The sequence below is a fragment of the Symphalangus syndactylus genome, chromosome 12, assembly GCF_028878055.3.
Source record: "Symphalangus syndactylus isolate Jambi chromosome 12, NHGRI_mSymSyn1-v2.1_pri, whole genome shotgun sequence".
In the NCBI taxonomy this organism is placed as follows: Eukaryota; Metazoa; Chordata; class Mammalia; order Primates; family Hylobatidae; genus Symphalangus; species Symphalangus syndactylus.
In genome coordinates this window covers 89,879,765-89,902,361 of record NC_072441.2, presented here as the reverse complement: position 1 = coordinate 89,902,361, position 22,597 = coordinate 89,879,765, and the positions used below count along the sequence as shown (strand labels likewise).

The following is a 22,597-nucleotide window of genomic DNA, read 5'->3' as shown; positions in this document are numbered from 1 at the left end:
CTACCAGGAAGTGTCCCACAATTAGAGTTTAAGAAATGTCACTGGCCGGGCACAGTGGCTCACAGCACTTTGGGAGGCCAAAGTGGGCGGATCACCTGAGGTCCGGAGTTCCAGACCAGCCTGACCAACATGGAGAAACCTCGTCTCTACTAAAAATACAAAATTAGCCGGGTGTGGTGGTGCATGCCTGTAATTCCAGCTACTCAGGAGGCTGAGGCAAGAGAATCGCTCGAACCCGAGAGGCAGAGGTCGCGGTGAGCCCAGATCGTGCCATTACACTCCAGCCTGGGCTACAAAAGCGAAACTCCATCTCAAAAAAAAAAGAAAATAAAAGAAAGAAAAGAAATGTCATGAAAATATAATAGCTTACCAGCTGACAAAATAAATCATAACTACCCAATACATTCAAGTAGTCTTATTAATAACCAGGGATCTTAAGACGAATAAAATCTGTAGACATGAGTTAGGAAAGCATTATAGAATAGACGCTAGGGGTACAGACTTTGGAGGTAGAAAAACCTAGTCTGATCCTTCTTCTGCCACTAACTAGCTCTAAGAATCTGAGCACAAATTCTGTTAGCCTCAGTTTCCTCATCTCTAAAATAAACAGTACCTCATTGGACTGTTGGTAGGATTAAACAAAATACTTCATGTCAAGAGTTTAGCAGGGTCCCTGACACAAAGTGCTAAATAAATGGTTACTGTCACTAATGAATTTGGCTTGGGAAAATGGGAATAGAAAAGTCTTAAGTTTTCCAGCAACTCTTAAAAAATCTACCCAAAGATTGAAATAAATCTCCAATAGAATACAGTTTTAGAGAACATCTGCCCTTGAAAAAATTAAATGACTTTGCTCAATAAAAAGTTGAGATTCCTTCCACTCCTGCTATTGAGAATGCTGATCCAAGGGAGAAAGATAAATTGGGTTGCCCCCAATTCCGAGGCTGATGAGTGGTGTAGGCTCACTAGGGGGCCCATTTCGGAACCTACACAATCCCAAATTCATATTGGAACCTAAGAACAATATTACTATTATATCTTGCAATCAAGAAGAGAATAAAAGTCTCCTCTAAATACTTAGATAACAAAGTTTCTCCGTTCTCATTTCCACTTCATCCCATTCCACCCTTCCTGACCACCAAAACCAAATAAAATATCCATTAACTAGAAAATTAAGAGCTGCATCTGGAGTGCAGTCAGGATTACACCATAAGTATTAGGTGTAGCTAAGCAGGGACCCGAGGTCAGGTGCTTGGGTGTTTTGCTTTTCTGCCAAGATGGACATCAGGCTTAAACCAATACTAAAAGCTGTAAGATTAGGATTTCTTGTATATAACCACATTCTCTCATATACACCAAACACACAAAAACCCACTCCATTGTGCTCACCGCCCACATTTCACACTCAGGAAATAGCTTGTAGCCTTTTTGGCGGTCCCAGCCATTTTGCCCTAAACCTCCTAATGACGTCCAGTGTTAGCCACACAAAAAGATCCACCCGGTACTTCCCCAGCGGGAACAGTGAAAAACGATAGTTAGCTCCAGTTAGACAATATTCTACTCTCCCTGTGGCCAGGACAGAAGCCGAACGATCCTCTAGACTCTTCCAGGGGGCACGAACAGGAGTGACGAGGGGCCTCACTCCCCAGGCAAGGTTGGTCCACACCTGTCACCACGAGTGGGCGGAAGTAGGGAGGAAGAAACCTGTAGACGCGAACCCGAGCCACCCTGGTACATTCTCAGATCCCACTCACCCCAATCTTCATCCAGCCTGTGAGAGAGTCCCGGGCTAAACGGTGACTCCATGGTGCCGGCAACACCAGCCGACTCCCCCATACCACAAGTTCCTCGTCCCTGGAACTCCGTGATTAATATCTGGGACGGCGGCGGCAGGCGGACAAAATACTCCGTAACGCTGACGAGACGGTGGCCGGGTAAAGACAAACTACTTCTGCCTTCTGCCGCACGAGGGATTTGTACGACACAGGAGAACGTCAAAGACTAAGCAAATTTGAATAGACTTCTGAGTAAATATTTCCCTTTTGGAGTTTTCAGGACTTTCTGTCCCGCTGTTTTATGGGGGAGGCGGGGGAAGACACGCAGACATCGCTTCGACTAAACAAAATTTATCAATAATATTAAAAATAAAAAGGAAAGCCCCTTTCTGAACATTCTGGCTTATTCCTTGATTATCCTTCTTAATGCCACAGCGTGGCTATCTCAGAACAAAATTAGAGACTAACAGTAAATTTAGTTTAATTTTTACGAATAATTCTCTATCAATGTAAAAATCATTCATATACGCGTGTATGAAAGAAAAACACTACTATTTTTCCACATTCGTGAAAACTGCTTAACTGGGACAGTAACCGAGGTAAGTGGTACTATAAAACATACTTCTAGAAAGCCTACTTTTATTTAAATAAATTGAAACAAAGCAAATATAAAAAGATAAACCCCCCAAATTTATCTCCTAAAGATGAATTTCTAAAGCATAGTATTTAGTCAAAGTCCCAGCAAGCCTACCCTAAGACCTACAGTAATCGAAGTTCCCAATATTTGTATTACTAAAGATTCGGGTTTTATTTAAAGGAAATTCACACACATCACGAACTCCAACTGAAAATATGAACTGAGTTTGATAAAGCAGTTTCAAGAACGCTACTTAAGATAATTTCTTTTTCATCCATTTTAAATTTCAGCGGCCAGTGAATATTTAAAATTAACCTACGAATACGTCTGCCTCTAGGACCACGTGGAATCTTTCCCATGGTAGGTAAGCAAAACAAATGTGCTTCCCAGAACCCTCCAAACTGCTCGTGGCTGTATATTACTACAGATTACATAATGCAGGAGCGTTCCAGGACGCAAGCCCAGAAAAAGATCATGAAATCCCCTTACGTCAGATGTAACTACTTTTGTCATCAAAAACTAATAAATTTTCACTTAAGGTGAAATTTATAACACTTTTATTCTCACCCAATTACAAATTCAAAAATTGGCATAAAAAACTAAAATAAGGCCGGGCGCGGTGGCTCACGCCTGTAATCCCAGCACTTTGGGAGGCCAAGGTGGGTGGATCACGAGGTCAGGAGTTCGAGACCAGCCTGGCCAACATAGTGAAACCCTGTCTCTACTAAAAATACAAAAATTTAGCCAGGTTTGGTGGCGGGCGCCTGTAATCCCAGCTACTCGGGAGGCTGAGGCAGAAGAATTGCATGAACCTGGGAGACAGAGGTTGCAGCGAGCCGAGATCGCACCGCTGCACACCAGCCCAGTCGACATTGCGAGACTGCGTCTCAAAAAAAAAAAAAAACCTAAAATAAAATAAAATCATCGAGTCTTCTGTATCCCACTGGACACCTTAGTGTTTTAAGAAAATCACCATGACAAATCGCCAATTTTTTTAATTTCCAAAAGATTTTTTTATTCAAAAAGTGCAAGTAATTATGAAACAAACATTTGTGACCTATCACCAAGAATTTAAAAATTTAACATTTTTCATTTTTGTCCCAGATTTTTCATAAGAAATTAAATACTACAGAATTGAATTCCTCTTTCCTCCCTGCTTCATTTTCCTCCCTTGGCATAGGCCTCTTCTACCATGAATTTTATGGGTATAAAATTTTATTTTATAAAAATAAAAGTGTAATTCTAGTCCACTTTTATTTTTACTTTTACGGTGCTTAAACATGTTTATAGACACATGCATTTAGTGTCATTTGGGTTTTTTTTAATGTATGTAAGCTTTAATGTTCTCCAAATCATTTTTCTTATTGGACATTAAGGATCTACCATGGTATTTACTTGAATGAATCTCAATTTCTCTCTCTCTCTCTCTCTCTCTCTCTCCCTTTTTTTTTTTTTTTTTTTTTTTGAGACAGGGGCTCACTTTGTCCCCTAGGCTGAATTGCAGTGGCGCCATCTCAGCTCACTGCAGCTTGACCTCCCAGGTTTAAGCGATCCTCATGCCTCTCCCCACAATAGCTGAGACTACGGGAACCCACCACCACACCCGACTAATTTTTGTATTTTTTGTAGAGACAGGATTTCGCCATGTTGCCCAGGCTGGTCTCAAAACTCCTGAGTTCAAGCAGTCCGCCCACCTCTGCCTCCCAAAGTGTTGAGATTACAGGCGTGAGCCACAGCACCCAGCCTCAAGAATGTCTTAAATAATGTATGTACTATTTTATCAGTTTACACCCTTGCTAGCATTGATGAGTTCTCTTTGTTCCACATTCTCTCCAACACAAGATATGGTCAGACTCTTACCATTTTTACCACTGTGAAAATTGCAATTTACATTTCCCTAACAAAGTGGTGCATTCTTCCATACTTATGAAACCTTATTTCCTCTTCTGTGAACTGTCCACTCTTACCTTTTATAAAGTTTGCTGTGGAGTTTTCTTTCACAAATGATGTGTACGTCATTAGATAGCCTGCTCTATTCATTCACCTGTATAAACTAAAACTAAACTCCTAAGTCCCCCACCAACGGAATAGGCCCCCTTGTGGCCAAGGGGATCCTAGAAAACCTTAAAACTGAGTTCTAGACCATGATGGGACAGGTTAGACACACCTTGTTATACTCCCTCCCTTTTGTGGTTTAGACGCAACAACTGGCCAGCATTAATGTTAAAAAAGAGATGATAAGACTGACAGAACAGACTCTGGCAATAAGATGCCAAATTATAAACAAGATCTAAAGCCATTACAGGCAAGGCTTTAGTCCCACACCCCTATACTTAAAGAACAAACTGTGTTCTAACTGCCACAAGTTTCTTCTCTAGCAGCTAAACAAGTACTGGCCTCAAGATAAACAATATTAAAATAATGTGCAGCTCCATGCTGACTTACTGACCCCCAGTCCTCATTCCACCAGCTGTAGCTACAGCTTTCATTGGACAACTTTTTGTTGATTTCAGTAACTTTCTCCAGATAAGAAGACCACTGGCCATGGACTGGTTCTGGCTGGTTTACAGAGGTTGCATATTTGCATGGCTTCATGTCCTGAAAGACCTTTTGACGTATAAGGCTCGTAATACATTTAAACGTTAAGTCTCGGCTGGGTGTGGTGGCTCACGCCTGTAATCCCAGCACTTTGGGAGGCCCAGGTGGGAAGATCACGAGGTCAGGAGCTTGAGACCAGCCTGGCCAACATGGGGAAACCCCATCTCTACTAAAAATACAAAAATTAGCCAGGCATGGTGGCGGATTCCTGTAATCCCAGCTACTCAGGAGGCTGAGGCAGGAGTATCGCTTTAAACCGGGAAGTGGAGGTTACAGTGAGCTGAGATTGCACCATTGCAGTCCAGCCTGGGTGACAGAGCAAGACTCTGTCTCAACAACAACAACAAAAAAGTTAAGTCTCCATCCCAAAGTGAATATGGGTCATATGTTACTTGAGTTTTTGTTCAATACGCATGTGTCAGGACCACTTTCATGAATATTTATAGCTCTTCCTGTAACCTGGTGAAAATGTAGGTTTAGCCAACCTGTTCAGCCTGAACTACACTCCAAGCCCTCCTCCTTCAAAGCGCCTGTTTCTGGAGGCACGCTTCCCAGCCTGCAGGATGGCCACCTTGTAGGCCATAAAGTCTCCCCTTCTTTTCTAAATTTATTCATTGTGGGGCTTTTTAATGTATACATTTTTAAAAGAGAGAGAGACAGAGTCTCGCTTTGTTGCCCGGGGTTGGTCTCAAACTCCTAGGCTCAAGCTATCCTTCTGCCTCAGCCTCCCAAAGTACTGGGATTACAGGCATGAGCCACCGCACCCAGCCCATTGTTGGATTTTTTTTAAGTTAACACTTGGTATATATGTTATAAATACCTGTCTCCCTGGGAGACACTTGTTATCTTTGTTTATGGGGCTTTTGTTCTCTAGATTTTAATTTCAATGTAGTCAAATTTATCAATCTGTTGTTATGATAGCTGACTTGTAGCTTTCTTAAGAAATCCTTCCCTCTCCTGAGGTCATTAAGATTTTCATTTTTATTTTCATAGTTTTATTGTTTTGTTTTTCACATCTTTCTTTTTCTATTTGGCTATTATTGGGGAATAGCAACACTGTGGATTTTTGTACAGCAATCTTGTACCAAAAAACCTGTTGAATTCTGTTATTCTAATATTTTGTCTATGCCAGAACAGTGGTGCACACCTGTAATCCCAGCTTCTTGAGAGGCTGAGGCAGGAGGATTGCTTGAACCCAGGTGTTCAAGGCTAGCCTGGGCAATATAGCAAGATTCTGTCTCTAAAAAAAAAAAATCATATTATGGTAGATGGAAACTAGTATGTGATAAAATAAAAATGACTTTAAAAAAATTTGTCTAAAGTTCTTTAGGATTTTTTATTTAGAAAAACATTATGCAAACACCAACCTTTTAAATTCTATTTTATTTAATGTTTTAATTTGTAAAATAAACTTTTAGTATGAAAATTTTCAAACACGAGAGATGATATAATGAATCCCCATGTTCCTATCACCCAGCTTCAGCTTCAACAATTTGCCATTCTTGTTTTACCTATCCTACCTCTCCTCTCCACAACTTTTTTCATTTTGTTTTGTGTTTTTCCTAGAATTTTTTTTTTTTTTTTTTTTGAGATGGAGTCTCGCTCTGTCACCCAGGCTGGAGTGCAATGGCGTGAGCTTGGCTCACTGCAACCTCTGCCTCCCATATTCAAGCGATTCTCCTGCCTCAGCCTCCCAAGTAGCTGGAATTACAGGTGCCTGCCACCATGCCCAGCTAATTTTTGTATTTTTAGTAGAGATGGGGTTTCACCAAGCTGGCCAGGCTAGTCTCGAACTCCTGACCTAAGGCGATCCACCTGCCTCGGCCTCCCAAAGTGCTGGGATTACAGGTGTGAGCCACCTTGCGCAGCCTTCCTGGAATATTTTAAAGCATATCCAGATATTATATTATTTCACCCATAAATACTTCAATGTATATCTGTAAGAGACAAGGCCTTTTTTTTTTTTTTTGAGACGGAGTCTTGCTCTGTCGCCAAGCTGGAGTGCAGTGGCGTGATCACTGCAATCTCTGCCTCCCGGGTTCAAGTGATTCTTCTGCCTCAGCCTCCTGAGTATCTGGCACTACAGGCGCATGTCACCACGCCCAGCAACTTTTTGTATTTTTTTTTAGTAGAGATAGGGTTTCACCATGTTTGCCAGGATGGTCTCGGTCTCTTGACCTCGTGATCCATCCGCTTTGGCCTCCCAAAATGCTGCGATTACAGGCATGAGCCACTGCACCTAGCCTGCCTTTTCTTATTTTTAAAAAACATACTGATAATCCCATTATCATACCCAACAAAATTAATAATTCCTTAATATCATCTGATACTTGTTCCATGTTCAGTTTTCTGTCTCAAAAATGCCCTTCCTTCCACAGTTAGTTTGTTAAAATCAGGATCCAAACAAGATTGTCACATTGCATTTAGTTCATATGACAATTCCCTCTCCATTTCTTCCCCCCATGCCATTTGTTGAAGAATCTGAGCCATTGGTCCTATAGAATTTCCCTCTTTGTGATTCTGCTGATTACATCTTCACGGTGATGCTTAATTTGTTCCAGAAACTGCCAGTGACATCTAGAGGCTTGATTAGATAGTTTTTGCTTTTGTTTGTTTTTGCAAGAATACTTCACAGGTACTTCCTTGCATCATAGCAGGAGGCATATACACACTGTCCCACTTCTAGAGATGTCGAGATTAGTGAGTTCAGATTTTTTTCCTAAGTCTTAAACTGTTTAGCCCCTTGTTTTACTGCAATGGTTAGGACCTCTAATATGATACAGAAGGTAGGGGCTAGACATCTTTTAACTTGTTTCTAAATTTTAATGTGAATGTTTGAAGTTTTGCCACTAAATAAGATTTTTTTCCCATATATGTTTCATAGACACTCTGATTAAGGAAGCTTCCTTCCAGTCTACTTACCAGGCTTTTCTTTTTAATTCATTAAATGTTGGATGTTATGGAATTCTTTTTCTTGAATCTACTCATTCATTTTCAACTTAAACCCTTGGAATAGAAATACAATTTGAAAGAGAACCTTATGTCTAGAGACAATACCACTCTTTGGTCTAGGTAAGAGGAGCCCCTAACCTGGACCCACACTTTAGAAGACTTTACTCTGACCTCTGGCTCTGTCCCCACAGGATAAGAATCCATACTGCCAACGTGATGTGCCCAGTTAGAACAGATGCCCCCTTCTAGAAGTGCATCTAACATCCAAATGGCCCAAATAGCTCCAAGCCTGCTTCTAGGGCTTGCTCAGTCCTCATACCTCTTAAGAGTGAAATGGGCCAATGGTATATACCAGGGCTGTAGCCAGATCTTATACATATAGGTGGGGGACCCACATATATATATGCACCGGGCTCCTCATGATGCAGAACAAATCAAAGGGTGGGGAAATAAAGGAGGCACCCAGTGGGCGGGGGCCACCTCTCCCTGCATTGCCATGCTTTGGCATGGAATCTTATAAAATCAGAGAATTCTAAATTCAAACTGGTCTGACAGGTCATTATGAAGGCATTATTTGTCAAGATAATAGAATAAAACATTTTATTTAACAGATAGCTTGATTTATAATTTTATTTTTTTGAGACAGAGTCTTGCTCTGTCACCCAGGCTGGAGTGCAGTGGCGCGATCTCGGCTCACCGCAAACTCCACCTCCTAGGTTCAAGCAATTCTCCTGCCTCCCCGCCTCCCAAGTAGCTGGGATTACAGGCGCCCCCACCACCATGCCTGGCTAATTTTATATTTTTAGTAGAGACGGGGTTTCCCTATGTTGGCCAGGCTGGTCTCAAACTCCTGACCTCCAGTGATCCACCCACCTTGGCCTCCCAAAGTGCTGGGATTACAAGCATGAGCCATTGCACCCGGCCAATTTATGTTTTAAAAGTTAAGACAAATAGTATATAGGCCTCAATGTGTACTATTGTTGGAACCCTGCAAATGGTGGGGAGCATGACTAGTGAATTTACAACTTAATTAAAATTGCATTTGATCCATACTATTTGATTTTATAATCTGATCAACAGTGTATGATGGATAGGCATTGAGTCATATTAAACTGCAGCTATGTAACTACTTTTTACCTACAAAAGGGGTAATTTCATATGCCGCAAACTGTTACTATTTTTTTAAATAGAGACGGGTGTTTCACATATTGGCCAGGCTGGTCTTGAACTCCTGGCCTCAAATGATCCACCCGCCTTTGTCTTCCAAAGTGCTGGGACAGGCATGAGCCACCACACCCGACCTCCTCAACCTGTTTTTAAAACTTTCTAAAGAATAATATATGAATAGAGAATAATAGTATGAAGCAAAAAAGTAAGATTTTATGAAAGCTAAAACAAATGGAGTAATTTTTTTCTCAAAAGAAAAAATTATGGCAGGGAGTGGTGGCTCACACCTGTAATCCCAGCACTTTGGGAGGCCAAAGTGGGTGGATCACTTGAGGTCAGGAGTTTGAGACTAGCCTGGCCAACATATGGAAACCCCATCTCTACTAAAAATACAAAATTAGCGAGACATGGTGGCACACGCCTGTAATCCCCAGCTACTTGGGAGGCTGAGGCAGGAGAATTAAGCTTGAACCTGGGCAGCAGAGGTTGCAGTGAACCAAGATCATGCCATTGCACTCCGGCCTGGGCAACAACGATGAAACTCCATCTCAAAACAAAACAAAAAAAAAAATAGAAAAATTATTACATGGAAACTGCCAAAGTCTTCAGGTCCAATGTTAAGATTTTTCTCAAGAATTTTCCATAATACTCCCATACGTTTAAAAAACTGAGCTAGGCATTTAAAAGGATCATAATTCACAACATATTTTTGCATTTAAAAATTACTCCCACTACGGTGTTTATGGACAGTATTTTTCTTTATTAATTCTTGTTTTTTTTTTGGAGTAGCCTCCTGAGCAGCGGGGACTACAGGCGTGTGCCACCATGCCTGGCTGATTTTTTATTTTTAGTAGAGACAGGGTTTCACCATGTTGGCCAGGCTGGTCTTGAACTCCTGACCTCAAGTGATCTGCCTGCCTTGGCCTCCCAAAGTGCTGGGATCATAGGCATAAGCCACTGCACCTGGCCTTTATTAGTTAATTCTGATTCTTGTAAATGTTCAAATATCTAATTAGGTCCAATTGTAATTATTAATAATGAGTAAAATAATTCTAGTTTCTATATATCAGGTTAAAAAACTAATCTGGATGTATTACCTTTTCCAATACTCACATATTGGGCTACAAAATGACTTGATATATAGTAACTCTACATTTGTTTTCTTCATCATTAGAAACACATCTAACATTTATATATTTCTTTATGTAGATAACTTCAAAAGGGATCTCAAACACTTTTCTAGAAATATAGATAATTGGGATTACTGAACAGTAGTAGGAAAATTGCATTTTAATCAGCGTTTTACTAATGGCCTTTCCATTTCCAAGAAAAAAATCCAGACATGTATGGGTTTACTAATGTCCCTTAAAAGAAAGAAAGTGAAATAATTCTACAATATGTCCAAACAAATCTGCTTTATATGTCTGGAAATAAAAGAATATCCATTTAAATGTAATAGTTTCAAATTTTTGTACATAATTTTGTCTATACAGACCTTAAGATCATATAACATTCCAAAAATCAGAACTTTTAAAAATATATGAAACGCAGACAGTATCCGGTTATAAAAGATTTTAATATCAAATAAAATGTACATGATCAAAAGGCTTTGATTGCCATGTAAAGCATAGTTTCCACGTTACATCAAGTGATTTTATCTTCTCTCATTTCAAATGAAATGTTGACAGCATAAACAATCTTCCATGAATGATAAGAAGCAAAGGCAGCACATATCATCTGCAAGTTTCTTCCCAAGCTATAAAATATCATGTTCATATTTTTCTTGTTTGTGATCCCAAAACAGGCAATATTTTCATTTCATCCACTCTATTCTTATGTATTTGAAAAGCAGGTGTTATCCACCTACCACAAGAGCACTGCTCACCATACCAGTTGAAGGAACCCAACTTGGCACTGCATTTTGGGCAAAGAAGCTGAAATAGAGCAAATGTGTTACTTTATTCATTCACTTTTATACAAAAGTAATCATTATCTTTGGCAATCAATATAGGATATAAAAACAAGACACGGTCCCCACCTTGAGTTTATAATCTAATCAGTGAGATAAAATGCATTGGAAATTTACTGTAATAGATAGTAGACTATAATTATCGCATAAGAAGAATGTTGTATTCAGGGAGATTGAAGGGAGAAAGGTGAAGCTTGCGATTTGATTAAGGAAGGTTTCATGGATGTGGCATATATATATATATGCCACTGTTCCAAAGTGCTGGGACAGGCATGAGCCACCACACCCGACCTCCTCAACCTGTTTTTAAAACTTTCTAAAGAATAATATATGAATAGAGAATAATAGTATGAAGCAAAAAGTAAGATTTTATGAAAGCTAAAACAAATGGAGTAATTTTTTTCTCAAAAGAAAAAATTATGGCAGGGAGCGGTGGCTCACGCCTGTAATCCCAGCACTTTGGGAGGCCGAAGTGGGTGGATCACTTGAGGTCAGGAGTTTGAGACTAGCCTGGCCAACATATGGAAACCCCATCTCTACTAAAAATACAAAATTAGTGAGACATGGTGGCACACGCCTGTAATCCCCAGCTACTTGGGAGGCTGAGGCAGGAGAACTGCTTGAACCTGGGCAGCGGAGGTTGCAGTGAACCAAGATCATGCCTATATCTATATATATCTTTTAAATCAGTTTGTAATTTAGGACTTCAGATGAAAATGATCATGGCTAAAGTACAGAAAAGCATGTTAGGATTTTCATGCTGTAATACTAACTGTGTGTATTGACAGCATATAAGTCAGATTCTTAGCTATTTAAAGACAAACTGATATTCCAGGAAAATAAGTAAATCAAAAAAGCCTAATAAGGCAACAGCATTTTCTTCTAATGTAGTTAGTTATAGCATTAATGTTTATGTTTAGCTCTTTGATTTGTGCATAGTATAAGGTAAGAGTTTTTATTTTTAATCTTGAGCTATAGAAAACTAGCCATAAAAGTCAGAAGCGGGCTGAGTGTGGTGGCTCCTACCTGTAATTCCCAGCACTTTGGGAGGCCGAGGCAGGCAGATCACCTGAGGTCAGGAGTTTGAGACCAGCCTGGTCAACATGGTGAAACCCCATCTCTACTAAAAACACAAAAATTAGTTGGGCATGGTGGCGGGTGCCTATAATCACAGCTACTTGGGAGGCTGAAGCAGGAGAATCATTTGAACCCAGGAGGTGGAGGTTGCAGTGAGCCAAGATCATGCCACTGTACTCCAGCCCGGGCAACAGAGCGAGACTCCATTTCAAAAAAAAGAAATTCAGGAGCCATAAATAAAAAAACTAACAAATTTTATTATGTAAATATCCTTCGTTTTAATATGACAAAACATAAAAAATCTGATAAGCAATAGACTGAAGAAATAGTTGCAATATACTAGATGAACTATTAACATCTAGAATATATAGAGGTCCTACAAATGAATAAGAAAGAGACAAAACCCGTAAGCAAATGGGCCTAGGAATATGAGAGCAATTTATAGAAAAGGAAACTGTAAATGGCTGGTAAATACATAAAGATGGTGGTTGATGACTATTTTCATAAAATTCCAATTAAACATTTTAGGATTAACATTTTTTACCCCACAGATTGACAAAATGTTACCAGTTATATAGTATCTATTACGTCAAGGATATGGAGTAACGAGTACATGCATTCAGTTAGTGATAACCAAATTTGTATGGGCATTTTGAATATCGGCCTGGAATATCACTAATATTTAAAATACATTTTTCAAGCCAGGAATTCCACTTCTGGGTATATATTCTACAAAAAAAAATCAAATATGTATACAAATAAGTATGCACAGGATTTAGAATCTTACATAAAAATGTATTTAACTTGGTTGGAGGGTGTGTGTGTGTGTGTGTGTGTGTGTGTGTGTGTGTGTTTCCCAGGTTAAGTAAAATTAGCAAGCCAGAATCACAAGTCACAAAAAAGAAAAACTGATAAATTAGATATGATCAAAATTAAAATCTCTAACTGCTACAAATAATACCATCAAGAATGGGAAGTGAGGCTGGGCACGGTGGCTCACGCCTGTAATCCTAGCACTTTGGGAGGCTGAGGCGGGTGGATTACCTGAGGTCAGGAGTTCGAGACCAGCCTGACCAACATGGAAAAACCCCGTCTCTACTAAAAATACAAAATTAGCCAGGCATGGTGGCGCATGCCTGTAATCCCAGCTACTCAGGAGGCTGAAGCAGGAGAATCACTTCAACCCGGGAGGCGGAGGTTGCGGTGAGCCGAGATTGTGCCATTTCCGTCCTGGGCAACAAGAGCGAAACTCTGTCTCAAAAAAAAAGAATGGGAAGAGTGGGAATGTGAATTGTGATGTGATATGGTTTGGTTCTCTGTCCCCATCCAAATCTCATCTCAAATTGTAATCCCCACGTGTGGAGGAAGGGAGGTGATTGGATCATGGAGGCAGATTCCCCCATGCTGTTCTGGTGATAGTGAATGAGTACTCATAAGATCTGATGGTTTTATAAGTGTTTGACAGTTCCTCCTTCACACATGCTTCTCTCTCCTGCCATCTTGTGAAGAAGAGGCCTGCTTTCCCTTCTGCCATGATAATAAGTTTCCTGAGGCCTCCCCAGCTATGCAGAACCATGAGTCAATTAAACCTCTTTCCTTTACAAATTACCCAGTCTCACGTACTATCTTTACGGCAGTGTGAAAATGGATTAATACAAGATGGTTGCAAAAACCACTGTGAATACACTTTAAAAACCACTGAACTGTACACCTTAAATAGGTAAATTGTATGTTATGTGAATTATACTATAATAAGGCTGTTTTTTTAAAAAAAGCAGCATCATCTGAAAATGTGAGTTTGATCATATGGTACCACTTTCTAGGCAAGACACTACTCATAAGCAGTTTCCTCATACATAACATGTGAATATAACTGCTCCACCTATTTTATAATGCTATGGCATTCTTCAAATGGTATAATATAGTGAAAGGGTTTCATAAACTAGCCACTATACAAACTTTTATACAAACCATACAAACTTTCAAAATCATTATTAAGATTATTATTATAGAGTACCTTCACATTAATATCAAGTAAACCTAAAGGAGAAATGTGGCTGTCATGGCACACTCCAACCAAGTTAAACCCTTTTTTATGTAAAATGTCACATGAACTGCATTCTTTCTTTTTCTTTTTTTCCCTACCCACTGGTTATAGGAGCAATAGGATGAGCTGCATTATTTAACTAGAAATGAAAAAGAATCTCATAGCAAAACATATTAAATTTCACTTTCCTAAAAGATAAGAAAAAAAGCGAGACACAGGAAGCCAACAGAGAAAAAGACAAAACTTTTAACCTAATTTTAAAATCCCTGATTTACCCTACTCTTGTTACAAAGTTCAAATTTTGTTAAATACATTTTTTCTTTTATTAAAAATTTTTTGCTTTCTTTCATAGAGATAAGGTCTCACTATGTTGCCCAACCTGGTCTCGAAACCCCGGGCTCCAGCGATCCTCCTGCCTCAGCCTCCCAAAGTGCTCAGATTACAGGCATGAGCTAATGAGGCATGAGTGCCCAGCCAATATATTCTAATTAGTTTAAAAATAAATGTTAGTCTTATATTTGAAAAAATATAAATAGTCTTAAAGGAAATTTATTAACTTAGACCAGGGTTCTCAACCAGAAGTAGATCACTATGTTGGATCAGCTGGTTTTTGAAAAATATTTTATTTTTGATAGTCTTATCTATACTAGAAAGATATAATCTTCAGAAATAAAGAAATTAAGAAATGGAGCAAAACACTACTTAAAATAGAGCTTAAAATGCAAGAAGGAATAAAATATAGATGATAGAATAAAATTGTAGAAAATGTTTTCTCACCTGTCCATCCATCACTCCCAACAAAGCAGATTCCATCCACTGTACAGGTTCAATGAAATAAGATGTACATTGAGCTTGCCTCCCTGTGGTAAGCATGAAAGATGATGTCATTCTCTTGTGGGCAAAGGCTATAGGTCCACTTCCTTCATGGTGATCCAGAATACTAGAACTTCGAAATAATGATCGCCTGCAACCCGCAAACAAACAAAAACATTAATGACTTCCAAAAGGATGAAAACATGGATGAAATGTGCAGTATTTCTGTTTTTTTTTTTTTGAGACAGAGTCTCACTCTGTCACCCATGCTAGAGTGCAGTGGCCTGATCACGGTTCACTGCAACCTCCGCCTCCTGGGTTCAACCAATTCTCCCGCCTCAGCCTCCAGAGTAGCTGGGATTACAGGCACCTGCCACCATGCCCAACTAATTTTTGTATTTTCAATAAAGACCGGGTTTCACCATGTTGGCCAGGCTGGTCTCAAACTCCCAATCTCAGGTGATCTGCCTGCCTCGGCCTCCCAAAGTGCTGGGATTACAGGCGTGAGCCACCGCACCCAGCAAAATGTGCAATATTGCTTAGAGAACAAAATAATGTAACATTGATTACGCTATTTAAATTTTCAGTAACCCTTACAATCTGATTATTTCTCTTTTTAAGAATTTATATTCTTTCTGAAAACAGATCTGAACTAAAAATTTCTATATTATTCAATTAAACAAAATCTTCCTACAGAAATTTAAGAAAATAAAACGTTAAGTACTTTTCAGCTACGGAGACAAGATAAAATATCCAAAGGATACAAAATATTTTACCTGCACTTTCTACACTTGTAGAGAACCTCATCTTTCAATCCTTGTGAAATGGTGGTTGGGTCAACAGCAAAGAGTTCTTGAGGTAAATTCTGCAATTCTATATGACATAATTAAAATGCATTTATTTGTCAAAATCAACTCTGCATTTTCAGATAAATTCAGTTAATGTCAAATTGAGGCAACAAGTGCTAACCTCAAAAATTAAAAAAAAAAAAAAAATCAAATTCCAGTGTTGAGAAATCAGGCTGAGGTAGGAGAGGACAGTGATTTAAGTGCTTAGGTTCTGGGTACAGGCTGCCTGAATTCAAATCCTGACCCTGCCATTTATAAACCATGTGATTTTGAATACGTTATTTCTGGCTAAATCAGTTTCAAAAATAAACAATAGTTTCTCAGGGACTGCTGGAAGTAAGGTAAAGCATACAATGCCAAAGTAAATGACATCTAGAAAGCCCATTACACACTAACAATTATTACTTACCTGGATACTTCTCTGTAACCTTTTGTAAACGATATTGCTTATAAATTGCACTAGAGGTATCCACTTCACATCCCATTGCCTGGTATAATTTCAGTTGCCACTCAAACCCCTCATTCATCCTGTAATGATAAAGAAATATAAAGTTTCATTTTCTTAAAATTACATCACAAAAGCATAATTATTACTATAAAAAAAGAACCCACTTAGCCTCTGGTTTGAGAATCTGGAGCTTTTCATAGGCTTTTTCAAAGGGAAGTTGGTCAGTCTTCATGAGAAAAGCAGTTATTATGGCCACACTTCGACTGACTCCTGCATGACTGAAAAAGAGACCTTTAAAATAAAACAGCAAACAGCAACAATTAAAAAAAAACACACAAAACCCAGCCCCCTATTAATAGTAAAGTTTAGGCCCACTTCATTTCTACTTCTCAAATAAGCCCATTGCCTCTGAAATATTATCAATGTACAAAATAATTATTCCTTTTTCCTTTTGAATTCTGAACCATATGAATGTATTACCTATTCAAAAATAATAACGGTAATTTTTTAAATTTTTATAATGGCTCAGAACGAATCCAAACTCCTGGCTAGACACAGTGGCTGACCTAGGCCTGAAATCCCAGCACTTTGGGAGGCGAGGTGAGAGGATTGCTTGAGTCTGGGAGTTGGAGACCAGCCTGGGCAACAAAGTGACACCCCACCTCTATAAAAAATTAGCCGGATGTGGTGATGCCTGTAGTCCCAGCTACTCTGGAGGCTGAGGCGGGAGGATCATTTGAGCTTGGGAGTTTGAGACTGCAGTGAGCTGTAATTACACTACTACACTGCAGACTGAGTGACAGAGCAAGACCCTGTATCCAAATAAAAATAAATAAAACAAAACAAAAACAAATCCAATCTCCTTTCATCTTAGCATGAAACCTGGTCCCTGACTTCTTTCGATTCTATCACTATCTTCTGTCTTTTATGTGCTCAATAAATTTAAACGATTGTTATTATACTCCAATCCAACCAAGAACTGCTTAGGGATACCCATTTTCTTTTTTTTTGAGATGGAGTCTCACTCTGTTGCCCAGGCCACACTGGTGTGGCACGACCTTTGCTCACTGCAACCTCCACCTCCCAGGTTCAAGTGATTCTCCTGCCTCAGCCTCCCGAGTAGCTGGGACTACAGGTGAGCGCCACCACGCCCAGCTAATTTTTGTATTTTTGGTAGAGACCGGTTTCACCATATTAGCCAGGCTGGTCTCGAACTCCTGACCTCGTGATCCTCCTGCCTCCCAAAATGCTGGGATTACAGGCGTGAGCCACCGCGCCCTGCGGGATTACCATTTTCTTTTTGTCTTTGCTGCAACCATCTCCTCCCTAGGCAAAGCCCAGGGATCCTTTAAATCCAAATCGATTCACCTCTTCATCAACCACCCCCCCCACCCATCCCAAACAAAAACATTTAACACTAAATCTTCGTAAATCCCGTTTACAAGACACCAAGCAACCTAATCTGCATTACAATCATCGGGGAGGGTGTCTAGCTTCTCCAACAGAGCTGTAAACTCCTTGGGATGTAGGTAATTTGTCATTTATCAGATGATACCTACCCCGCCCTCTGTTGCTGTAGGAAGAACCAACTAAAGCGTGAATGAATGAAAGCCTGCACACACCAGGTGCCCGCCTCCAGCCTCCTCCTCTCTTGGATACACGCCTCCCGCAGAAGGCAGCGGGAGGAGGTTCACGCGGCATGACCGCGCTCATGTCCTCCCGAGGGCCTCGGAAGGAAAGGGGCGTCGGGGGCCGGCTGGAAGCTTGACGGGGCACGTCACCCCCTGACCCGGCCACTCACCAGTGCACCAACACCGCACGGCCCTCAGCGCGGGCCTGACCGATGAAGGCCACGCACCGGTCCAGATGGCTGAGCAGGTCCGTCTCGGGTTTGTCCAGCGCCGGCACGAAGAGGCGCCATAGACCCTCGACCCCAGGCCCCGCCTTGAAGCTGGGCTCCTCCGAGTCCACTGTTAGCACGGCCGTGATGCCCGCTTCCCTCAAGTGGTCTGGCTCCGCGACGGCCGCGGCCCCACCGAGATACAATCCTGGCTGCACTTCCAGCATCTGCCCGGAGCAGCTGACTCTGCTGGCGCTGGGGTTGCTGAGCTCGCAGCCATGACTCGGGCCAGGAGCGTCCAACATGGCCGCACCCAGAGGCCAGGCGGCTCCCTGCCCTACCATCGAGTAGACTCCGGCTAGAACATCCTTCCCCTGGGACTCGCCAGCCTCAGCGGCTCCGCTGCTCCCTCGGAGGACCACGTCGGCCGCAAGAATATGGACTTATCGCTGAGGGGCGGAGCTTCGGTCCCGTTCAGCGCGGCCTTTCCACCCGTGTTCCTTCTGACCCCCACCCCCAAAGTTGATGGTAAAGGATAAGCTTCCCCAAATACAGGGTTTCTCGAGCTCTTAGTATTGAAATTTTCAGGAAAGAGATATCGGGAACAGCTAAACTCAAATGTGAAATAAAGGTCGCACCAGCTGAATCAGAAGCATCCTTTTATGCATTTGAAGTCAAATTTTTTCCAATATTATAAAGCCATCTGTACTTTACATCTTATGATTATTTTTCCTTTTTCTGCCCAATTTCGTTATTGGGGTGTGAATCCTTGTTGATGTTTACTGTCTATTTATTTTGAAGATATTAATCCTATATTTTTGTAAGTCAATGTCCTCCAGTCAGGACTACCAGAGACCAACTTTAATTAAGCAAGTGTCATGAGCTATGGAGAATTTCAGGGCATCTCAGCACGAAGATGTTAGGAAGATCCTATACAGATTTGGGGCTTTTATTTGGGGATTTTGGAAAGAGTTTAAGGAAGCAGGCTTTGCTCCAGACTGAATGCTGCAGGAAGGTACTCAGTACAATGAGTGTCTTTTATATATCTTTTGTATAGGGAGGACAGGTGAGAGAGATACTAAAGCTGTAATTGGTCAAGAAGTAGTAGCTATAGTACTGGTATAAAGATAGATCCATCGACCTGTCTCTATTCTGGAACAGAACAAACCCTTGCGTGTGGAGTCCTAATTAGGGAAAAGGAGTCAGGCTGGCTAGACGAAGGGAAGTAAAAGGAGAAAGCAGATAAGCCATAAGTCTGCCTTTCTTCGTGGTCCAGGACACATAGCCCTGCTGTGCAAATAACTCACAATCTGCCTGTGCCCAGCCATCACCAGACCCTCAGCTGATAGAAAAACGGAAGTTAGTTCATTGCAACCTTGGCATTATTAGTACTGCACAAAGCCCTCTTCTGCCCACAACATAAGCACCATTCTACAAAATCCCCAGCAAACCTTTGTTTCCTAGCAGTCAGCTTCTCTCTTGCTGACCTGCCTGTTGCACCCTTGCGTGTATTTTCATACTTTATCTAATAAACCTGCCTTTCTTTACCTACAACTGTGTTGGTAAATTCTTCCTGCCACCCGTGTCACCAGCCCAGAAAGTTGCTGATCACCTGCAACATTGCATATATGTTAGAATAATCTTCAAAAAGAGTGCCAAGACCACACAATGGAAAAAGGACAATCTCCTCAACAGTGTTGGGAAAAACTAGATATCCACATGCAAAAGAATGAAGATGGACCTTTACCTTTGACCATATACAAAAAATAACTCCAAATAGATTAAAGACCTAAAAACATAACATTCTTAGTAGAAAACATAGGGGGAAAGCTTCATGGCCTTGGGTTTGATAAAAATGTTGAAATAGGTAAGGGTCAATGGTCTCATTGTCTAAGGTGTTATCCGAACTTGTTGTCTCACGACCGAGAAAATTAAGGAGCGTGGGCACCAAGAGTGAGGTTGAAGCAAAAGTTTAATAAGCAAAAGAAGAAAGCTCTCCACAGCAGAGAGGGGAGCCCAAGTGGGGTGCCATTTTTACAGTTGAATTCAAAACCTATTATAAGAAACTCCTCTCATCTCTATAGCTGTTTGAGTAACTTCTCTTATGAATAAAGCTGTGGGTGCAACTTCCCTTATCTTCTGCCGATGTGGGTATGTCTCTAGGCAAGCACAAAGCATGGCTTCTCTTGTTTGTATCACTGTAGGTTTGTTTTAGGTAAGCCCCCCTCCTCCCTGTGCAAGTTCCCACAGAGCCCACTGTGTATATGCCTGAAAAGGGGAGGAAAGTTTTTCCTGGGAGCTCGCCAATTACACAAAGAATGAAAAGCGTCTGTGCCAGACCCTACCTGCTTATCTGTGCAGGTGCAGCTTGAGTTTTGCCTAAGCTGCTCTATTTTGTTTGTAGCTGTGATTTTTCAGGCAGGCTCCTTCTCCAAGGGCTAGCCTTAGCTGTCTACCTAACTGATTTTTCCTTTTCTTCTCCCTTAATTTCTTCAATAAAATACAAAAAACACAGGAAACAAAAGCGAAAATAGACAAATGGGACTATATCAAACTTTATAGTGTCTGCATATCAAGGAAAACAGTCAATAGAGTGAAAAGCAATTTGTATAGAATGGGAAAAAATAATTGCAAAGCATATATCTGATACGTTAATATGCAGAACATATAAAAAAATCTCCTACAACTCGACAGCAGGAAAACAAGTAACCCAATTTTCAAAAAACTGGGCAAACGACCTGAATCGACATTCCTCCAGAGAAGATATACAAGCGGCCAAAAAGCATAGGAAAAGATGCTCAAATTGCTAATATTAGAGAAATGCAAATCAAAGCTACAATGATAATATCATCTTACACGCATTAGGATGGCTAGTATTTTTTTCAAGCACAGAAAATAAGTGTTAGCAAGGATGTGGAAAAATTGGAACCCTTATGCATTGCTGAAGGGAATGTAAAATGGTGCAGCCACTAGGGAAAACAGTGTGGAGTTTCCTCAAAAGATTAAAAATAGAATTACCACATGATCCAGCAATCTCACTTCTAGGTTATACAGCCAAAAGAATTGAAAGTGGGATCTTAAAGATATTTGCACACCCGTATTTATGGCAACATTATTCACAATAGCAAAAAGGTAGAAGTAACCCAAATGTCCATCATGGATTAATGGATAAAGAAAATGTGATATGGGCGGGGCGTGGTGGCTCACATCTGTAATCCCAGCACTTTGGAAGGCCAAGGCAGGTGGATCACCTGAGGCCAGGAATTCAAGACCAGCTTGGCCAACATGGCAAAACCCTATCTCTACTAAAAATACAAAAATAGCTGGGTATGGTGGTGGGCGCCTGTAATCCTAGGTACTCAGGAGGCTGAGGCAGGAGACTCGCTTGAACCCGGGAGATGGAGGTTGCAGTGAGCCAAGATCATGCCACTGCACTCCAGCCTAGGGGATGGAGAGAGACTGTGTCTCCAAGAAAGAAAGAAAGAAGGAAGGAAGGAAGGAAGGAAGGAAGGAAGGAAGGAAGGAAGGAAGGAAGGAAGGAAGGAAATAAATGTGGTATATACACATGACGAACTATTATTCAGCCATATAAAAAGAGGGAAATTCTGTCACATGCTACCACACAGATTTTCTTTGAGGTCGGGCGCAGTGGCTCATGCCTGTAATCCCGGCACTTTGTGGGGCTGAGGCTGGCAGATGACCTGAGGTTAGTAGTTTGACACCAGCCTTGCCAACATGGCGAAAACCTGTCTCTACTAAAAATACAAAAAAACAAAAAACAAAAAAACAGGCGGGGCCCGGTGGCTCACACCTGTAATCCCAGCACTTTGGGAGGCCGAGGCGGGTGGATTACCTGAGGTCCGGAGTTCAAGACCAGCCTGGCCAACATGGTGAAACCCTATCTCTACTAAAAATACAAAAATTAGCCAGGCATGGTGGCAGGTGCCTGTAATCCTAGCTACTTGGGAGGGTGAGGCAGGAGAATCGCTTGAACCCCCTTGAACTCATGCCACTGCACTCCAGCCTGGGCAACAGAGCGAGACTCCATCCTAAAAAACAAAAATGAAAGCAAAAACATTAGCTGGGCATGGTGGTGCATGCCTATAATCCAGGTACTCGGGAGGCTGAGGCAGGAGAATCCCTTGAACCCGGGAGGTGGAGGTTGCAATGTGCTGAGATCGCATCACTGCACTCCAGCCTGGGTGACAGAGCAAGACTCCATCTCAAAAACAATAAAAACTTTGAGGACATTATGCTAAGTAAAATAAGGCACAACTGTAGATGCTGAGGATATAAAGATGTATGACAGTCTTTGCCCTCAAGGAGCTTGGTGAAATGGTAGAGTGAAAGTAAGTAAATAGCCTAATTAGTGTTATAGTAGAGGCAAGGGCGGTGTACTAAGGGAGCACATGGAGGCATCCAATCC

At 41.0% G+C, this 22,597-nt stretch overlaps 2 protein-coding genes and 1 long non-coding RNA gene across 8 annotated transcripts in view; 1 reads left to right on the top strand and 2 right to left on the bottom strand.

The window, feature by feature from the left end:
- The window catches only part of ATF6 (activating transcription factor 6), a 210,504-nt gene extending 208,507 nt beyond the window's left edge, over nt 1-1,997 (bottom strand). For 2 of the 4 annotated variants that reach the window (XM_063627167.1, XM_063627169.1), the window contains exon 1: nt 1,755-1,950. In XM_063627167.1, coding sequence (XP_063483237.1) covers nt 1,755-1,836 — 82 coding nt within the window. In that variant the 5' untranslated portion in view covers nt 1,837-1,950. Of the gene's footprint in view, nt 1-1,754 lie in introns of all 4 variants that reach the window. The other 2 variants (XM_063627165.1, XM_063627166.1) reach the window with 2 other exon arrangements.
- LOC134734507 (uncharacterized) lies at nt 1,905-19,722 on the top strand. 2 transcript variants are annotated; one of them, XR_010117615.1, is made up of 4 exons: nt 1,905-2,374; nt 2,703-2,776; nt 4,042-4,177; nt 17,911-19,722. It is a non-coding gene; the product is annotated as an uncharacterized lncRNA (long non-coding RNA). The 2 variants fall into 2 exon arrangements; XR_010117614.1 differs by having other exon boundaries at nt 1,906-2,374; nt 2,703-2,772.
- Nucleotides 10,687-18,613, bottom strand: DUSP12 (dual specificity phosphatase 12). Of its 2 annotated transcripts, none has more exons than XM_063627183.1 (6): nt 18,133-18,613; nt 16,496-16,609; nt 16,293-16,411; nt 15,812-15,908; nt 15,000-15,186; nt 10,687-11,063 (listed from the first exon to the last, which is right to left on the bottom strand). In XM_063627183.1, exons 1-6 carry the CDS (start codon nt 18,513-18,515, stop codon nt 10,902-10,904), a joined length of 1,062 nt encoding a protein of 353 aa, XP_063483253.1. In that variant the 5' UTR covers nt 18,516-18,613; the 3' UTR covers nt 10,687-10,901. The 2 variants fall into 2 exon arrangements, with proteins under 2 accessions (XP_063483253.1, XP_063483254.1); XM_063627184.1 differs by lacking the exon at nt 10,687-11,063 and adding an exon at nt 12,126-12,218 and having other exon boundaries at nt 18,133-18,515.
- Nucleotides 19,723-22,597: the final 2,875 nt, after the last annotated feature.

What these genes read in the sequence shown, in the direction of transcription:
- DUSP12 (XM_063627183.1), bottom strand. Translation starts at nt 18,515, where the DNA reads ATGGTAGGGCAGGGAGCCGCCTGGCCTCTGGGTGCGGCCATGTTGGAC. An exon ending in ATTCTCAAACCAGAGGCTAA is followed by an intron (nt 16,412 to 16,495) that starts GTGGGTTCTTTT and finishes TTATCATTACAG; the next exon opens with GATGAATGAGGGGTTTGAGT. An exon ending in TGGGAGTGATGGATGGACAG is followed by an intron (nt 11,064 to 14,999) that starts GTGAGAAAACAT and finishes GCTCTATTTCAG; the next exon opens with CTTCTTTGCCCAAAATGCAG.